At 41.1% G+C, this 16,641-nt stretch overlaps 1 protein-coding gene across 17 annotated transcripts in view; it reads right to left on the reverse strand.

Annotated features, from left to right (window-relative positions):
• The window catches only part of ppfia2 (PTPRF interacting protein alpha 2), a 165,632-nt gene that overhangs the window by 3,054 nt on the left and 145,937 nt on the right, over positions 1 to 16,641 (reverse strand). For 6 of the 17 annotated variants that reach the window (XM_075471548.1, XM_075471557.1, XM_075471551.1 and 3 more), the window contains 12 exons: positions 16,274 to 16,364; positions 13,133 to 13,214; positions 12,311 to 12,511; positions 9,931 to 9,993; positions 8,666 to 8,698; positions 8,358 to 8,533; positions 7,980 to 8,077; positions 7,715 to 7,890; positions 7,210 to 7,278; positions 6,313 to 6,469; positions 5,968 to 6,024; positions 3,845 to 3,936 (listed from right to left, as the gene is read on the reverse strand). In XM_075471548.1, coding sequence (XP_075327663.1) covers positions 3,878 to 3,936; positions 5,968 to 6,024; positions 6,313 to 6,469; positions 7,210 to 7,278; positions 7,715 to 7,890; positions 7,980 to 8,077; positions 8,358 to 8,533; positions 8,666 to 8,698; positions 9,931 to 9,993; positions 12,311 to 12,511; positions 13,133 to 13,214; positions 16,274 to 16,364 — 1,262 coding nt within the window. In that variant the 3' untranslated portion in view covers positions 3,845 to 3,877. Of the gene's footprint in view, positions 1 to 2,279; positions 2,360 to 3,844; positions 3,937 to 5,967; positions 6,025 to 6,312; positions 6,470 to 7,209; positions 7,279 to 7,714; positions 7,891 to 7,979; positions 8,078 to 8,357; positions 8,534 to 8,665; positions 8,699 to 9,930; positions 9,994 to 12,310; positions 12,512 to 13,132; positions 13,215 to 16,273; positions 16,365 to 16,641 lie in introns of all 17 variants that reach the window. The other 11 variants (XM_075471561.1, XM_075471558.1, XM_075471552.1 and 8 more) reach the window with 8 other exon arrangements.

Genomic DNA, 16,641 nt, shown 5'->3' on the forward strand with positions numbered 1-16,641 from the left:
TAAAATGTGAGAAGGTATGTATTTGTCAGAAACTGCTTTCTGTGTCTTCAAAAATAATCAGAGCTGAACTAAGATATTTAAACAAAAAACATTGAACATCAAAGTTTGAATCTACTGCAGCATTGTTCGATCACAACATTTATGATTTATTCATTTCACCAGTATTTAATCATGCAAGCACAGTTAAATTGGAATCTGTTTTCCAAGAGAAACCTGTGAACAAGGAATATTCAGAGGAACAGAATTATCACCACAAAGGCATTCACACGTCTTTGTTTTTAACTACTGATAAATAGATGCCTTTAGTTTTATTGACCATTCACATCGTCATCACTTTTTCTGTTACCTGTCTAGATTACTGTGGTAACTGATGCCAAACATAAAACCTGTTTGTCAGGAGATTATGCTCCTAAAAGTACCAACATTTCACTAATGCTTTTCCAGCCGAGTAACTTGTTGCTCATGGAATCCAATAATATCCAAACGTTTTCCAGCCTCATGTAAATAATAGCTCAGGGAGATGAACGAATATTCCCTGAACAGTATAGGTCTCATTTGGCTTTTTCTTGTTTATATGAAGTGTTCAGCTCCAAAAACTTAAATGTCTAAATGCACAGTTTTCAGTTATTCTAGCCTCTTGCTGCTGACTCAGGCCCGGAATATACTTACTTTTAATTTCAGATAAGCATATTTATCATGGGTGCCTTGTGTATCCTGCGTGCGTTTGGAGCATCGTTTATGCACGCCTTCAGAAATAAACACTACGCGTTCGCAAGCTGCAACGTGTGGAGCCATAGGGTCAGAAGTGGTAAAAATGACGGGAAGTTTTGAGGACAAGCTAGTCAAGAAAGTTTGCGACTGTGAAAATGTCTTTATGGATGGTTGCAGTAATGTGGTGTGGAAAGTGGAATCTGTAGTACACAGCAGGTGTGTAAACTATTACGCCCACAACGAGCAAGTGCGATTAAAAAGGAAGCATATTTCTGGCCTGAGACTTTTATTTTTCTGTCAGTATCTTTAGAAAAGACGTACATCTGGATGTCTTTTTCAGACCCAACAGCTGCACAACCAAAAGATTTTCATGAAATTCTTAATCATTTTGACAATTTTCTAAAACAGAAAAACATTCCGTCATATGTACAGTCAGACTCAACATTGAACATTAGAAGGTAAAAATGATTACTTTATTATTAGTCAGTAACTGGAAGTATATTTCCTCATAAGTGTTGTCACTTTATTTTTGTCTCTTTCTTCCTAAGTATCCAGTAAAATACAGCACATACATTTATTTAGCAGAAATATTTATCCAAAATAATTCATGAATACAAACCGACGAGGGTCTGGTGGAGTGGAAATTACATGAAATAACTTTTACCTGTAATTTCCACAGACCAAGCATATCCTCATACAAGTGACAATGGTTAAGTCTACTGGTGAAAAATACATGCATTAATTCTTTTTTTTTTTTTTCCTGAGTGATACTGAAACAAAAATACTTCAACGTATTAAATATTATAATTTGACTTTGTTTTTACCCTTTAATGTTCAATGTTGAGTCAGAAGAGGGGAGAATCTGTAGTCTAACTGTACATATGACTGTTTTCTATTTTGCAAAAACCTCAAAATGTTTAAAAATCTCTTACCACGGTTGTTTGTGCAGGTTTTGAACATACCACGGGGTCTGAGAAAGGCGTCCAGATCTATGGCTTCCCTTAAGATACTGAGAAGAGAGAGAAATATATATATTGGGGCGGTCGGTGGTGTAGTGGGTTAAGCAGCCGCCCCATGTACAGAGGCTACAGTCCTCACTGCAGCTGGCCCCGGTTCAACTCACGCACCGAGCGGCCCTGTGCTGCGTGTCTTTCCCCTCTCTCTGCCCCCTGCTTCCTGTCTCTCTCGAACTGTCCTAACATTAAAGACATAAAAAGCCCAAAAAAAGAAATATATAAACACATACAAAACTTCTCAGCTACTCTGCAGGCAGATTTTGAGTGAAAGTAATTCATATGAACAAGAAAAAGCCAACTGTGACCGATATTTGTTAATCTCCCTGAGATGAGAGCAGGAAGAGTCTGAATTCAACACAATCCTGTTAACCTGATGTTTTTATTGGTTTCATGTTCTTCTGAATGTTTCTTGGAAAACAGATTCTGTTTTAACTTGCTTGCCTGGTCTACTGAAGTAGATCTTAACTTTATGAAAGCTACGATATTTGTTCAAATATATTAGTTCAGCTCTGATTTGGAAGATAGAGAAAGCAGTTTCCGATAAAAACATACCTTATTGCATTTCAGATCCTGTGTAGGCAACTTGCGACTGTAGGTCATCAAAGTCAGTCTCCCATGATTCCTCATGTCAGCTTTTCAACAGAAAAATGTGAAGTAATTAGGCATTATTGTAGTCTCTGATTCACTGTCTGACAAAGTACATACGGAGCAACCTAACAAAATATGAGCTAACCAGGTTTTCCACCAGTAATTCAAATCAGGTGCACTAGTATGGCTGCAACCAAGAGTTAAGATGAACTAAAACTGTTTCCTTAAACACAACCCTGAGTATTTGAGGATCTCACACTACAGTGGTTGTTTGAAGCTCTTCCATTTGTTAATGCTTGTTTCATCTTTCGAAAAGGCTAAGCTGTGTACTCATTTCATGGGTAGTGCGCTCGTCTTTTTATACACTGTCGTCAAATACTGAAAAAGTTTCAGCATCAGGTTGCCAGTTAAATTGATATGCAAGTAATTTCAGCAGATGCAATATGAAACAAGAATACTTGAGATAAATTTTAATTTCACATTGCACCTGGCAATCTAGTACATAGCCATTTTATAGTCCAAGTAGCTCTCACAAGGCTTAATATATGAGACTGGAGGCTGTACAATCATGTAAATGATCTTTCATCTTGGTGTGAAATACTGAATTCTGTATTTAAGCAGGTTTTTAAAGCTTTGACTGTAATGGACTCATCTTCTTGGACAGACATTAAAGGGCAGAGATCAGGATGAGGCTGTAGCTCTCTGCTAGCCCTGCCACCTCCTATGACCTCATCACAGCTACCTGGCAAAAACACCTTTGAGGCTTGCCAAGTTGTTTAGACACCCTCATGCCCATTTTAGGAAAAAATTCCCCGTCTTTAAAGGGATAGTTCACCTCTTGACATGAAGATGTATGACATCCCATACTACCAATATCATTTATGAACATTTTCTTACCCCCTGCTGCGTACTGTGAGCCGAGTTCCGGCCTCGTTTAGGTGTTGACGAAAGTAGTCCGGCTAGTTGGCTGGGGTTACTGACCTAAAGCGTTTTGATTCTCAAACAATATGCGTTCAAAAGAGTAATACATTTGCCTCACAAAATCATTGTCCAGGATAAAGTCAGACCTCACAATCGCTTAGCGCTATTTTATCTCCCTTCGTATCACTGCCACCTGCCGACAGCCGCGCCCGTTTCTCGGTGTTTACTGCTCGGAAGTAGGGGACTGCTTGGTCTACACAGCACGCAGTGATACGAAGGGAGAGAAAATAGCGCCAAGCGATTGTGTGGTCTGACTTTTTCCTGCACAACGATTTTGTAATGCAAATGTATTACTCTTTTGAACACATATTGTTTTGAGAAGCAAAACACTTTATTTTTGCAACCCCAGCCAACTAGCCGGACTACCTTCGTCAACGCCAAAACGACGCCGGAACTCGGCTTACAGGACGCAGCAGGGGGTAAGAAAACGTTCATAAATTATATTGCTAGTATGGGATGTCATACATCTTCATGTCAAGAGGCGAACTATCCCTTTAATCTAAAACCTGTTTACTTAACAGAGCGAAAGTCTGTGTTGTGTTACATACAGCGTACAGTTTAAGGTTCCCCTCGTCCTCCTCTCAGCAGGAGTAGGTTCTCACCGTGGAACTGTCCAGTCGCTGCACCGCAGAAGGTCCGACTGTAGGGGGAGACAGTAAGATAGAATGATGATTAAAGCTGTTCCCATATCACAGGGAGAAGGAAACATCATTTTACTCTGGTTCCTTCCCCCTCAAGGTTAGACATCTTCAACAGTGACGAGCAATACTTTTCCACATAATGGTGGTTACTGGTATGGTCACCCTTAGAGGAGAAAGCCATGGATCACTCAAAGGAAGTTCTTATTTTGAGTGGACACCACCAGCAACGACATTTTAGTTTATAGTGGGCATCACAAACCAGGAATTACAGTGATTAGAGACACAGGAACACAAAAAAAGCTGTTTTAGTGTCATTGGGAACAACTTGTTAAAGAAGAATTCTGGCCAAAAATCAGTGCATTTGGATGATTTCCAGCTGCTAATACACTCTGCATCCATTGAAAGGACAATCCTGGTTTTTTCCAAGCTGGGATATAACTCAATTGTGTACCCCGACCCAAGTGGGCATATTATAGATGCTTCATCAGGAGACCGAGTTTGCTCCCTCCATATTTGAAATATATACTGTTCAATTGAAAATAAATTAACAAATTTACTTTTTCTGATGAAGACAGTTTTCACGTAAGTGGCCATCTGGCTAAGAAACAACTACCTGTGTTTCATTTAGGAAAAAAAAAAAAAAGCCGTAGCAAGTTTTTTTTTTTTTGTATTCTATGGCAATATATGGACTGTACCCAGCCTGTATTTCCAGCTTAATCCCGTTTCCTTTTGTATGTTTACTATTCATTTATTATTTTTTCCACCATTAGCACCAAATAGAGGACGTATGCCTTCATGTTCTCAACGGATGAGCCTGTATAACTCAGTCGGACAGTTGTAGTGCGTGGAGAGGTCGTAGTATGACACTGTCTGTCTGAGATGGCAGTACAATGAATATTACAGTCTTGTGCGTTTGCTTGGCCTTGAATTAGGAGCCCAGTTTCAAGCCTATTTTGTGTTTGAAGAAATTCAGAAAATTTTTAAATTTGTTAGAGGGTTTAGGTGGATGATTGTCCGTGCAAAGCTTCTATATGATGACCTGTTACCCCTGGGGACAGACTGTTTGGCTGTGTCACAATCACATTAATATTATAGCCATTATATTATTGTTTTGACAATTATTATTGTCAAAAGGTTAATGGGCAATGAAGCATGTGAAAAACAAGTTTGTGCATATGATACAGGCCCCTAATACTATCGCTACGAAGGAGCATCACAAGTGCACAGAACATTCTTGCGAAGGAGAGCATGCTATTAAATGAACACAGGGCTGCAATAAGCAATTATTAACTCATCTTAACTTTTGAAACTGATTGACCTGGGTCGATTCACTTTACCCCAGCAGGCACATTTCTACTGGATAGAGACGAGCCATGCTACTGTGGACCATTAGTAACTTATGTATTGTACTCACTGTCCAAATAGGGCTGCATACTGCACAGAAATCTGAAAAGCTTTATGATAGCACCAGCAACCATTAATGTCAAACAGAACCCACAGTGGGTAATGGTCACATATATAGGGCTTAATTTGCAATAAACCAGCATTGTCCTTCAACCCAAGCCTGTTTTAGCCAGTATTCTCTTTTCACAACATTGGGATGAGGAATGGCACAGGCTGTCAGTTTTACTTGAAACTTCCAAAATGTATTTTTCACCTATGTAAACCTCCTGATTCAGGCCAACTTACATAGCACTGCTTAGCCACCTTTTGCTGCTTCATTACTTCAAGGGTTGTACCAGCAAGCATGGGTCCTAATCCATAACTTGACCCCCTAGTTTTTTTGTTTTTTTTTTAAACCACCAGGGTGGCATAACTATTTTGCAATTCTGCAAAACAACACCCTTGGAGTTGGATTTTGGAAAGAAAGTTGTAGAGAAAGGTGAGGGTGAGAAACCACAGAACAGGAGAGATACAGCAGGAGAGTGGTTGGCAGAGATCATGGGGGGAGGAGGAGAAGAAGAGAGTACGTGGAATAATAGTGCACGCAGGGCTAAAAAGCCCACAACCTTCATAGAGGCATAGCTGACCTTGAAACCAGTCCAAATACATGTCGTCAGGACTATCATCCAGCGCCTCATAGAGGACTACGGAGCAGCCGTCAGAGTCGGAGAGAACAAGAGACACAGTCAGAATGCTCCGTACAAACAGCACAAGTCTCAGGTGTGGTGCTCTGAGCTACCTGTGCAACAGGTGGGACGTAAGCTCTGTTTTGCTGTTGCCTTTCAGAGCTAGACTTGTGTTTGACTCCAGTTTTATCACTGTTTCATTTACGATTAAAACAAAGCCAAACTGCGCAGACAGTCATTTCATTTTTGAGAAGAAAATGTTGGCAGCAGGTGAATGAAGGTCGTGTGTGTGAGGCAGGCTCTCACCCTCAGGGGGCAGTCGTCGGGAGTGACCAGACGTCGTGGTGAGACGGAACCCCGCAGGGAGCGTTTCTGCTGAACCAGGCATCATACTGATGCCATGGATGTCCCGGGGAGGAAACTGCCTCCGCCACGATGGACCCCGGAAGTCTTTGTCATCGCACTGATGGATGAGAAGTGTAAAACCTATTTGTCAGTGTTAACCGTAGATGAAATTTGAGGACCAGTAAAGGGTGACGCTGATTTACAAGATTTTAAGGAAGATTTCCTTGAGTTTAAATTTGGAAAAAAATAACAGTTTCAACACCCTGCAAGGTTGGTACTTAAACTCCTACTTTTGGAAGCATGGGGAGTCTTTAATGAGATTCTTGAACTGCCTAGTGTGCACTATCCTCTTACTGAATTATACATCAATTTTCAACAATGTTTAGGTCTGTACTGTAAGGGCCCCCTGATCTTTAGCCTGCAAGTCTTTGTGTAGTCAAAATCATTAGATTTTGCTGGTATAAAATTAAATCCATACTTTATTCTGCAATTAAAATGTTGTCCACCCCACTGGTTTATGAAAGAAGTGTTCCTTCCCAACAGGAAAGCATTTTTTTTTTTTTCCTCCAAACATACCATTGCTCTTTTAGGCCAATAATATAATCAATCAAAAGGAGCCGTTTCCACTATACACCACGCTAGTACTTAATTTAGTCCTGAGAATAAAAGAAAAGGTTTCCTTCCGATGACTCATTAAAGCCCTGCCTTTTTCTAATGATAGCTGTGGCCGAGCCATGATCCCAACACACCAATTACAGTCTTAGGCCACAGTGGAAGTTGTCTGAGAGTTAAAATCTCCAACAACCTTTGCATAGTGGTCCTTTTATGCATTCCATTTGTGTGATAGTTTCTGCTCACCTCATCCAGTCTCCTGTCAGTGCCCAGCGCCAGCAGATTATTGTACTCTCGCTCCAGAAGCTGACGTGCCTGAAGGGGGATAATAATAAAAAAATGTGCGACAGATTCTAACTTTCACAAGTCCAGCTATTTTTAGCAGTGTGGTAACAGTGACAGCTGACACATTACATTATTTGTGCTTCATATTCATTTCAGCCTATTATATTCGACATGAGCAGTGAATATTTACAGGGCGACCTGCCAGAGTGACAGTTGGCAAATCTGCTTGTTCTGATTTAGATTCTACCAGCTTTTGAAGGCCAATAGCAGCAATCCTCTATTTTTAGATCGAAGCCGATGACAGAAGATATATCTACCCATACTCACACTGATAACTTGATAATATCTGCTTCACAATAAAGGCTTATTCCTATTTGTGCTATTTGAGTTCAAAACAAGCTTCCTAAGTAGAGAGAATTAGTAGCTGCACATCAGGGTCTGACCAGTATTGGTGTGGCTGCAGTACCTGAGTGTTTTGGTTGGGAATCTGGAGGAGCAATGCCAGGCTGGTGAAGTCAAAGTTGTCATCCAGGGCAACCAGGGCTCCGTGCACACCGCTCTCCAGCAGAATGTTGGCGTAGTCCCTCAGGCCTATACTCTGCACCCAGCGGATGACCCGCTCATTACTCCACACCAGTACATCTGCAAAGACAAATGTAAGCTCGCCACAAATATTTTCACATCTCCATCTTGTTCAAGGTTGATCCATTGTTATTCGGGGGTCGTCTTGCCTCTCATCTCATGCAGGCTCTGTTCCCTACGTCTCTCCAGTTCCTTCCTGTCATAGTTGAGCTTCTTCAGACACATGATTCCATACTGTAAACTTGTTCTAATTTCAGAAAATCACACGTATACACAGTCATACAACATCAGTTCAATAAACATGTTCTACATTAACTGCTCAGAACCTTGATAAAGCAATGTTTTAGGAACAAAAATTACTTGAAATAATTATAGAATATTGGATATTGTTCGTATTTAAGGCATCCAAAAATCAAAATGACCATCTCTAGTTTTAAAATGTATCAGTTTCTGTTGGCATCATTGAAATCATTGTTTTTTTTTTAAATGCCATCCGTCAGAAGAGGCTACTGAGTCGAGTTGAGTACCTGTGGAAGCTATCCACCATTTTAAGGTGCACCCTCAGGTCCTTCTTGGTGAGGTGGTCCAGCATGCGGGCATCCACCAGGCACTCCATGAAATAGCTGCGGTACTGAGGTAGTCCAAGACTGGGCAGCCACTCGTTCCCTATCCACTCATGGTTCATGTCCCCATAAGCGAGAGTCTGAGGAAAAGTGTAAATGAAACCACCACCCGTCCACCTTTGTTCTTTCAGAAGCTTGAAAATGACAACTGACGGTTTTTATTGAGGATATTTTGACACCGATGTAAACAGACAGCGGGTTTTCAAGATTACCTGAGCCCAGCTTCCCTCTTCAGAGTCTGACTTCTGAATCAAACAAAGGGGGAAAAAGAAAAACATTTATTTTGAGATTAAATGAAGATGTCTTCACTGCTCCAAGCTTTATTAAAACCCTGCAGCCAAAATAAAACTATGCACTTGTACGGTGAACGAACAAGGTAAATATACATTTATTTAAAAAAAAAAAAAAAGAAAATACAAGCACAATCTTAAAATGCATGTTAGCTTGACAGCACATTTGCTTTGCAAAAAAGTTATGCAGAGGTAAGGTACTCCTTTCCTTTTGGTAATGGAAGACAAGTGGTCATCTAGTGAAATGACTGCTACTCTTTGATCCCCGCCTCTGCAAATTGCAGGGGTAGAGCCAAGGGGAACAACAGGAATTGGGCTTTTAATGTCTTTGAATTGCCTTGTCAAAGCCCACACCTCAATCCGAATCTCAAACATCAGCGGAACCATTCAGCCTCAGTGAGTTGGGGCAGTTTTATCAAAATCCAAGTGGCTAAATGTGCCAAACGGCTCCAAGTCTATTTGGGTAAGTGTTGCATAAGCATGCATGAGTTCCCCACCCACAAAGATTAAGTTTGTGGGTGGGAACTTATGAATGCTCAAAATTTTCATTTGTCTCACTATTAAAAATGCTTTCCAACTTCAAAGTGGTAGGCATGTTGCGTTCATCAGTGGATGCAGATCCCCCCAAAATAGATTTTACTTTCAAGGTGCAAGGCAAGAAAAATGGGAGAAATGCCAAAAAAAGGGTGAATATCTTAAGAAGGCACTGTAAGGTTGATCTGTAACATGTACATCTCTCTCTAAGGTCTTTTTGGATGAAAATGCTGCATTTCGCATGCAGCTTCAGTGGGCTGACTCCCTGATGCGTGAACCAAAAAAAAAGAAGCCAAATTCTAAATGTGATTTAAATAACTCTGAGATCTATTGTGCAGTGAGTAACGGCACCACAGAGAGAAACCGCTTAGATTTGGTGATTCGTGACCTTCATTATGTTGATGTGCCGAACCAAACCTGCAGAGCAAACTGACTCAAACCTTCTCTGAGCCTTCATCGGCAACAAAAGGCTTCAAGCTGACCTTTAGTATCGACAGGAGGTTCACAGTCCAGGGGAGAGTTTAACTGTGGCATGCCCTCTCTGTCAGTCACGTCTCTCCTCATTCAGCCCAGGTAATAAGTCTCGCACACCCAGACACAGTGAGAACTGACAAAAAGAAAAGGGTGATGGTAAAGGACACAATGGGACTGACCGTTTTGGAAGGGGCTGCCAGGGTCTCCATCTCCTCATGGGTCACCCAAACATTGCCTGACGGCTACAAGGGGACGAGCCCAAGAGACGGAGCAGCGGCAGGGGTGGTAGTAGAGGTCCGGTAGGAGGGGCAAGCAGTGTTAAAGAAGAAGAGCAGCACCACTGTAAGCCAATAGTGTTATAGCATCACAGTCAGATGATGAAACCCGCCAGGGGTCAAAGGGCATGTGCAAAGGACAAAAACACAGCACAGAACAGAACATCCAAACTTTGGCATACGATACAGTACCACAAATAACAAAGACAGTTGCCATGCATAACATAGAACACTAAATTAGTATCGATAACAGCAGACACAGAAACCCCACATTACTCATCCCTCTCCATCCATCTCCTGCCAGCCAACTTCTGTCCATTCAAATGGGAGAACAACTCTTAACTAAAGTAGGTTTTTTTGCCACATCTTATCCATCTCTTGTCACAACTTGTGAGTCATTATTCTATTTTTGGTTTTCTTTTGTCTTGGCAATTACAAAATGCCATCTTATTTTCTCTGAGTGACCTTATGAAATTACTTGAGCAGATAAACAGTCTCTCAGTCCCCAAAAAATTAAGATATATTCAATTTACAATTCAGTTTGTGGACAAACTGATCATATGCTTGATTATCGTCTGTATGCATCTTCCTCTGTGACTGCTTCCAATACTATAATATAGTTCATACATAAACAAAGAAGTGCATCTTTTCCTAGGACTTATTGGTCTGTGGTATCTGGCATAGTCCTGCAAATTTGAGCTAATTGAATTCATTGCATATTTGTGCTTTAGAGAAGGAGCTCTGGTTATAATAAAGTGAAGAAAACGGTTTTACTTGTAAAACCGTCAGTTAACCCCCTCTGTTAAGTGCGTAGAGTTGGTCTTTAAAGAAGTGATCTAGTAGATGATGAGGTAAACGGGTAACATGGGGGGAATATAGCATGGTTAGCTTTTCAGTTATGAGGGTTGCATGCAAACTGGTATTGTCAAAAACCGAAGACCTTCATGAATGTTGCGTTCATATAGCACTGCGCAACTTCTCAAGTCTTGTATACATACAGTAAGCTGCAGTATTGGTGTTGGTGTACTCCTGTACACAGCACATTAGTCTTTGCTCTGCAGTGTGTGCAGTCTCAACAGTATCATTAAGAACAGCAGAGTCCTCAGAGACTATATGCAATTACCATGACGACAGGGAGCCACAAACGTAACATCTCAGTCCTCCACCGACGTTCACTTACTAATTTTAAACATTGTAGGATTTAAAACATTTGGAATACTGCATATAGAAATACTGATGACAGTTGTGCTTAGTGTGAGCCAAACAGCTCTAAATGTGTCAGCCATGTGTGGAGGCGTCGTGCATAAGAAAAAAAAACAAAAACAGTCAAACATTTGTCAGTTGCTTTGAAGGTAGAAATTTGAGAAACTTTTATGAAGACCAAGTCTCGCTGTACAGATTTGCATGCCAGCCAGTTTGTTTGTGCAGCACCTTTATAAATACAATCATTTGAAGTGCTTTAGGTAAGCCAATAGATTAGAAAATGTAAAGTGAAACTTACATCAGTATAAAAATGCTATTTAAAGTAGTTTTACAGGTTAAAGATGAGAAAGAAAACCAGAAACCCGTTAGGTGGGAAACTGAGCCTGGCTCTGCTCAAAGGAAACACAACACCTCTAAAACTTACCAGTTACCACGCTAAAATGTCAACTGACATTTTTACACTTGAAGCTATTGTTGGCAGCATTTTCCCAAACATTATAAATGCTGATATGCATTTTGAAAAAGTCTAATAACCAATCTGCATATTTGAATTCTTTTGCTCAGAAAAAAATTGACTATTGCTGCACCTCTTCTGTTTGTTCTTCAAATAGAATAAATAAAGGGCGAGGTAAACAAGTGTGACAATAAACGAATATATGCTGGATCCAAAAATCAGCCCTTCAGGTTCGGATGAAGGTTAATGTAAGGGTTTGGTGGATAAATGCATTGGTATCCCTTTCCAGGTGGCTCATCATTTCAAATTTGCAATCACAATGGTAATATCAAAGGTTTGCTGGTGGTTACTTTTCTCCAAGCTTAGTATCTATTAAACTTGTGTTGTATGCATGTGTGAATTTCAGTTCTAATTGGTCAGTTTATGAGGTACTGGCAGCTGGATTTTGCTCTCCATTTTGTTTTCTCGTGTTCAAATCCTGGTGCCGAGCTAAAAATCACATCTTTTTGTCCAATGTTTTTTTTTGCCAGTTCCACTCAAATTCTTCCTCCAAATGCTTTCAACAAATGTTTGATGAAATGTAATGCCAGCCTGCATCTATGTTCACACATTTGCTCTACAACTCACGGTTCTGGAGGTGGGCGGGGCCGAGGGGCTGGTCAGGGAGACCATTTCCTGGATGGCCAAGCGAAGTTTGAGTCGGTGCAGAGGGTTGCTGATTCCGATCTCCCTCTGGATCTCTGTGTCGGAGAGAGCCGACATGATGGCACCGCTCTTCACGTTGGCGCGGCACGCGGCCACGTACCAGGCCGGCATTCCCAACCACAGCTTCATCCCATGAAGGAAGAGGAGAGGAGACAATGGAACAAGAGATGCTGAGTTTGGTCAAACTGAAACTCTACTATTGTATTAAGGATGAACAAAAGCAATGCTTGTGATTTGGTTTTATTTGATATTATATCCATGTCTGAATATGTATTGGTTATTTCAACACTATCCAGAGTTTCAGTGCAGGATTTTGTCCCTGAAGAATCAGCACACTATTTCACAGCTTTTTCTATCTTGTCATATTTATGGATGTTACTGCAGCACTTGCTGTTTGCCATTAAAAGCGGTAGCTCTCAAAATATCCGATGTCAGTTTAAAATGCAACCTCAGAAATATCACTCCATTCTTATCTGGAACATTGTGATAAAGGGGATTGGAAGGTTTAAGACACCTGTGTGCCCTCGACTAGCCTTTAGGGGGCAGAAGTGTATTTTTTTTTCTTTTTTAGCAGTCAATTCAACTTAAATCATTCATTTGATTAGATATCAGACTGTTTTTAAATATTAATATTAATTCATGGACACAGGGCCGTGGTTTAGACTAAATGATCAGGTCTTTGCCTTGAGTTTGAATTTAGGTGCTAAGAGAGAATAGTTTCTTCCACAAACGGAGACCATTTACCTCCAGCCATGCTACAACCGTGGGGCCGTCCCACTGGGCGAAAGGTAAACCTTTTCTCCTGGCCTCCTCCAGTAGCTCATGTCTGAGGGCAGGAACAGAGAAGACCTCATGTGAACACATTAACTTCTACGTTTTGAAACACATATTTGCTCAGTCCGATACAACACCACACCCCTCTTGAACTCTCACATCCTCACACACTTACCCATAATTTCTGCAATAACATTGCTTTGCTGTTATGTGTAGTGTGTATGAGAGGACTCTCACACGTTATCTCTCAGACCAGCCTGTACACCAGGAGAGTTCTTTATCTCTGTGCTAACGGAGTGGCACACTCACACGACTGTAGCAACACTCGCAGACAAGCTTTGGATTACACAGAGTAAATTTGAAGTCTTGCGGAATTTGTCAGATCTCTTGATTCTTCTTTTTAAATTTGGCACACAATTCCTCGCTGTGCATTTCAGTGCACAAAATACCCAATTTATAGGACTGCGTTACCTTGTCAGAGGTACAGTACTGCATTTGCTGAGTGCAAATACACACATATATACCTGGAAGGCACTTTGCTGCAGTAGCTGCTCAGTGAAGCTGGACACCATACTGCTCATCTAAGCACAATTACCCAACTCATCCCAGTTCAGCCACTCACACTTTATTCTGCTGAGAAAGATCTTTTTTCTTCTTCTTGCACTTATATATTTTTGATGTGGTGTTTGAATCATGCAGGAGGATTATTTTAAGTGCAACTTTTCCTCACATTTCTGTTCCGTGCTCCATGGTTTTGTTTAGCAGGTGGTGAGGTGCATCCTAAGAGTGCTGAATGGTATTTTGTTATCCCCTCACTTGGAGCTGACCTAGTCAGCACGATGTAAATTGCACCTCATCGATGAGGGGCAGCAAATAGATCCTCCTGGTTCGTCATGCACAGAGTTTTTTTTGTGTGTGTGTGCTCAATCCTCCCACATCGAGATAGAAAACCGCCTAAAATTGCCCAGCAAATGTAAAAACCAAGAAACACACACTTACTCACACCCATACAAAACAACAGTTCTTATTCTGTTTTGTGAACACATTTCATAACCAAAAAAAAAACAAACAAGACCAACAACCCATTCCTTGAGTGTTTTGTCAAAGAAGTTGACAAATAGAAGGAGTGGGCTTAGTAATAAACAATGTACATGTAGCACCTCAAGGTTGAAGGCCTCAGTACAGTGAAAGGGCACTTAAACACAGCATATATGGCAAACAAAAGCCTACAGGTGATAGAAGAAATGTGTTCATCCAAACACACCCAGGTACATTCACGGTCTTATCTATCCAGCACATGGGGGAAGATAAGTCATGTTTTATGTTCAGGTCAGGTCTAATGCATGGAGAAATACATCCACTGAACATAGCTGGGGAAAGGGAAGTAAGGAAACGGTTATGATAAATCATACAAACTAAAAGAACCTTGACACTCCCATAACCAGATATTGCTGCTGGTTATTTCACACAAATAGAGACACATATAAGGAGAGGAAGACATTCTGGGTGCAAGAATTTGGCCCCAGTTTTAGCGGCGGCACATTCTCTGTCCAGCCATGGATGCAGCTGCTATTGAACTGTAAAAAGGGGGAAGAAACACCTTCATGTGGTAAATGAAAAAAAAAAGAAAGAAAGAAAGCAATGGTTTTATTAAGAGCCATGAAGGATAGATAGATAGATAGATAGATAGATAATAGACAGACGTCAGCTTTGGCACTGGTCTTTCAGGAGATGGTGGACAGACAGGAGAGATGGCAGACAGGGCACTATGGCTGAGACAATGGTCATATCCAGGAGGTCAGTTATACATCCTCACAACTTACCCGCTTTGTTAGAGTCAGAGGATGATGAGGGAGAGGAAGGGTCAGATAGGAAAGAGTCAGAGAGAAAGAGGGAGAGAAAGAGCGACGGGGAGACAAAAGTACACAAATGTTAATGAGTTAATAATCAATTAACAATACGGCTCTAAACAAAAACACGTGTGCACACGCCCACAGACATACATCTCACAATGGAGGACATTCATTTACTGGAGCATCTGCAGCCCAGTCAAAGAAAATGTCATCTTCTACAATGCAGTCCTGACCACATCTCGTGCAGCAGAAGAAATGAGAAATGCACTGAAACACAGCAAGACCCCCTCCCCCCTCCCCGTGGTCTTACATTCAAATGCTCAGTTACATTCAGATACTTGTTACCTCTCGAGGAAGAAAGAAAGAAAAAACAAAAAACAAAAAAAAAACATGTCAACTATGAGGTCACAGCGGCTTTGATCGATCAAGATGCTGAAATGGTAATAGTGCAGGCAGCTTAATGGCATGCAGAGTGGAGGAGGCACCAAGATGCAAGGTGGTGGGGTGTGGCCTGAATCCCGGACACTGCTATGAAAAAGTCAGTGCAGTGGAAGTAAAACAGCACATTTGTCAACATACAACAAACAATACTTTCTATTGACCAACTACATGGGAGGCAAAGTTATTTGTCATGACAACTCAATGTGCACTTCGAGCAAATGACATTCATCATTTGGCACAGGGGCATGGCAAATGCGCGCACATACACACACACACACAGACTATGTTTTGCAACACTCCTGCTGAAATTTGATTTGTGAAAGGTTTCCTCTTTTCCTGGAGGGCAACCAATCCGAGTGTGTGAGTGTAATCTAAATGCGGTGCTTTAGGAAAGCCGTCTATTGCTCCCAAATTGGCAAAGCACCTTTGTGAGATTAATTGGCTTTTCAGGCTGGATCAATCGTCTGACTTTGGCTCTATGTCTGAATACAGCCAGACTGATATCCGCTCCTGGACACTGATCCGGCTTCTGCTTTCTATCGATCCTGTTCTCAGCGTGGGTTTGGTATTACATGTAGCACAGGGAGAGAGTAAAAGGTAAACACAGGAGGTGGAGACTATACCCACCTTCTGTGAATAAAAGCTCACAGTGGATTATACTGGAATGCAGCAGTGAGTCAATTCCGTACAGAACTTCAAAACTTGAATTTAAATAATCAGATATGTTAGCAGATGTATTAAATGAGGGACTACAGGAGCGTCCGGCTGAATCTGCTGTTTTGGTGACTCGTGAGGTGACAATTGGATTGAAGCTTACTTCTTTTTCAATCTGCGGTCCTTCTCAGCCTGAGTTCCCAACTTGCCCACCCCCATGTCCTGGCCCGACACATCTGAGTCCATCATAGTTGCTGATAAAGAAAGGAGCAGAGACAGAAATCAGTGAAGACAACCTGAAAACGATTAGACCTATTCAAAACATGTCAGAAAAACAAATAGAAATATAACAAGAGAACAAAAAAAAAAAAAGATCTATAAATGTGTGACCATTTTAATTTAGAACATATTCATTAGACAGCTGTACTGTTTAGCACGAAAGTTCGACCTTTGTACTATATCCAACCCCACATGTTGAGCTCACTGACCATTCTTAAAGAGTACATTATGATGGCAAAAATGCATTTTAAT

Source organism: Odontesthes bonariensis, chromosome 8, assembly GCF_027942865.1.
Source record: "Odontesthes bonariensis isolate fOdoBon6 chromosome 8, fOdoBon6.hap1, whole genome shotgun sequence".
NCBI lineage: Eukaryota > Metazoa > Chordata > Actinopteri > Atheriniformes > Atherinopsidae > Odontesthes > Odontesthes bonariensis.